Genomic DNA, 3,496 nt, shown 5'->3' with positions numbered 1-3,496 from the left:
GCTCAATAACACTTTATGAATTGTATAAAAAAACTCAATAGAAAACAAGAACTCAAGACACTTTTTATTCACTGACTTACATCCTTTATATAGGCTGAAACTACAACAATTTTAACTAAAAAATAGGATAACTCGGAAACAAAATCACAATCAAATATTAAACCATGATTGAAACTAATTTGAATATTTCATCTGCTGATATGCTCAAAATTTTAGGCCACTGACTGAGTTGGTGGTGAACTTTAACATTTTATTCTCACTATTTCTTGTGTTGATATTCCGGATCATGTTTCTATGCTCGTATTTGATCTGTTATATACACATCCTGTTGTGAGCGTCACCCTATCTTTTATTCATTTAGAGATTTAAATATTTTCTAATGGTGCAAAATGATACGGTTCAGTTTACGGTGCAATCGGTTTATTTGAGTTTTGACGAATTGTAACATCATTCAGAACTGTTGAAGCAACCAAAAGAGAATCCATTGTACTGCAATTGATTTGTTGACTAATGGTTCTGTGTCATATGGTTAGCATTCCCAACAAGACAGTTGAGAACGAAAAATTTAGCATTCCCAACAAGACAGTTGAGAACGAAAAATTAGCTACTGAATTTAAGGCCATCATCACCCTGGTTTTTATCTTCTATATAAAATCACCTTTTTTTTTCTTTGTCGGAAGGAGATATATGGCAGATGTCATATCACGCTTAAAAAACAGCTGCAAAGGCAAAGCCCCCACTCCAAATATAGTTAGCACTGATAGAAGATATTGCCCATGAACTTAGAGCTTCCCAACCATCATGGAAAGTACCTTTTGTCCTGCCACTCTGATCATTTCCGTAACTCAAGACTCAAGGAAGAGACAATGGAGTTAGGATTATTTCCTTCGAAGGTATTTCTGTATTAATCTGATAGTGTATTTACTGCGACTATAGACGCCATGCCTTAGCTTCGACTTATCCCCTGAGATTAAGGATCTGCCTACAAGATAATTAAATATAAAAATAAAATATGTATTGCTGCAACTGATAGCAAGAAAAAATGAAATGAGATCCATCTTTGGTCGTCATTTGAAATACTATGGTATGGACTGGACACTTACAAGGGCGGTGCAAAGTTTGTTGTCTGTCCATGATGCGGTTCCGAATGCCGCTAACGGACAACTAAAAATAATATGGCTTGACAAGCAGATTACTAGGAGGCATTGGTTCTATGAACCAGAACGAGTTCGTAGGGAAGGGCTAAAGGGCTGATTAACAGCAGACAGCGTTGCTTAGGCCAGTTTCGTAATTGCCTGAAGTTTCAACGAAATTGCTTGTTGGGGATGAGGAGCAAAGGAAGAAAACAGAGAGCACAGAATAATGAAACAAGATGCAAAAAATATTTTTACTTGTTCACAAATGTGCAACAAGGAAGCTTATTGCTGATAGCTCATTTTGCTCATTCATTCAACTAGAAAAAACAATACATTTATAGTCAAAAAAAATCACCAAATACTACCTACTACCACTAATCACACTTTGAAACAAGTAAAACTTAACTTGCACACAAGCTGATTATGTCAATCAGCACCTAAAACCTAAAAACATAAAAAAAAGATACCAACTTAGTTCATTTTCAACTAAGTAACTTAACAAAGTAACTAAACAACCTTGCTGCTACAGCAAGCATACGTGCTGCAGCATGTTTACAAGCTGCATGCACTTAACCAAAAATATAACAGCACCATGGTTGGCCAATTTTCAACATTGCTGCAAATAAGCATCTTATTTTTGAAAATGTACACCTCAAAAAGTAAGTATTCACAAATCGCAGTAGAAGTAGAGGGATTTGGAACCATTGTTGCTGAAACCTGAGTAGAATTTGTGCACGACTTGCAGTGACCAAAAGTGGAATGCAAGGCTTACAACCGGCATATAGAAAGTAGATAAGAAATGAAATATTGTTTGATAAAGACAAAAGATGTAAAAAAGGCCGAAAGAAGGGTTTATCCTAGTTGAGTTTGAAATAAAAGATGGAATTTTGCACCCAAGGTGTTATCCTTGACATTTCATTGAGTGAATTGGAGAAAATGATTCTTGTCAGGCTAAATAAACCATGTCAAACCATTAGTGATTGAAATTCCTTCAACCATCTACAGAAAGTAGATAACAAAAGCAGGGCAGATAAACTCATTTAGTAACAAATATTTTTTACATCAACAACACAAACATCATCAACAACATAAAGCCATAGTACCCATAGCTTTGTTTATCACAAACAATTGACAATAGGCACAGAACTCTCAATCTCAAAGTAAAGGAGACAGGCACTCACAAGTTACAAACATCTTTAGCTGGAAATTTCAATGGACTTTACGTTGGGCTTTTTGACTTCAAGTTTGGGAATAGTAACAGTAAGCACCCCATTTTCCATGGAAGCCTTGATCTGATCCATCTTGGCATTCTCCGGCAGTCTGAATCTCCTCATGAACTTACCACTACTGCGTTCCACCCGATGCCATGTGTCGTTCTTGTCTTCCTTCTCTACATTCCTCTCCCCGCTTATCTGAAGCACCCTGTCATCTTCAACCTCCACTTTCACTTCTTCTTTCTTAAGCCCTGGAACATCAGCCTTGAACACGTGAGCTTCTGGGGTTTCCTTCCAGTCGATTCGGGTGTTGACAAAAGCCGAGGTTTCAGAAGAGCGCGTGGAGAGTGATGAAGAAGGAGAAGAGAAAGGGAAGTCCTTGAAAGGATCCCAAACGTCAAGAGAGAATGGATCAAAGATGCTGCTGCGATGGTTGCCAAAGAAGCTTGGAATCAGAGACATACTCGGAATGGAATGAAAAATAAGATTAGAAGTAGTACGAAAAGTGGAAGAGCTAAAGGAGCTGTCTTAGAGTTTCTCTGCTTTGCTTGTCTGGGTAATTTGGACACCTGAAATGCAGTTTTTATGGGGATCTGTCAGGATTCTAGTATTCTCATGAATTTTTGAACTTGCCCAATCCAGGATATTCGGGAATGTTCATATTCTCTATGGGCCGCTTTAAAGGCTGATGAATTGAAAGATGATATGTTCTAATTCAATTGGATCTTAGTAATGGGCCAATTGTTGAGTCCAGTTTTAGAATCCATGTAACGGTTAATAGATATTTTTCTTTTTCTGTTATTTTGGTTACTGATGTCAAGTCTTTTTTTGGGTAATTTATCAAAAAAAGTAATTTTTTTTAAAATTTATCAAAATGGGCCCGATATTTTATTATTTACCAGAATGGGCCCTTTCCCCTAAATCGCGTCCACATCAGCGCGAAGTCAGGGGATGTGTCAGCAAATCGCGTCCACTTCAGCGCGCTTCACTAACGTGGCAACAAAGCACAGCCTGCAGAACGCGATATTTGTCCATGTTAGCAAAGCGCGCTGATATGGACGCGATTTGCTGCAACGTGGCGCGCCCTTGGGGACGCGATTTCGCCGTCTTTCCCACGTTAGGATTTTTAGGGTTTTTCAAATTTTT

At 37.9% G+C, this 3,496-nt stretch overlaps 1 protein-coding gene across 1 annotated transcript; it reads right to left on the bottom strand.

The window, feature by feature from the left end:
- Positions 1–2,149: 2,149 nt before the first annotated feature.
- On the bottom strand, positions 2,150–2,953 carry LOC105791744 (18.1 kDa class I heat shock protein). The gene has a single exon (XM_012619967.2). The coding sequence runs from the start codon at positions 2,810–2,812 to the stop codon at positions 2,333–2,335; it is 480 nt and encodes a 159-aa protein (XP_012475421.1). The 5' UTR covers positions 2,813–2,953; the 3' UTR covers positions 2,150–2,332.
- Positions 2,954–3,496: the final 543 nt, after the last annotated feature.

The sequence above is a fragment of the Gossypium raimondii genome, chromosome 7 (assembly GCF_025698545.1).
Source record: "Gossypium raimondii isolate GPD5lz chromosome 7, ASM2569854v1, whole genome shotgun sequence".
NCBI classification, from domain to species: Eukaryota; Viridiplantae; Streptophyta; class Magnoliopsida; order Malvales; family Malvaceae; genus Gossypium; species Gossypium raimondii.
The sequence above is the reverse complement of the archived record's forward strand: the minus strand, read 5'-3'. Positions and strand labels throughout refer to the sequence as shown.

Coding starts and splice junctions, on each gene's coding strand:
- LOC105791744 (XM_012619967.2), bottom strand. CDS start 2,812: ATGTCTCTGATTCCAAGCTTCTTTGGCAACCATCGCAGCAGCATCTTT.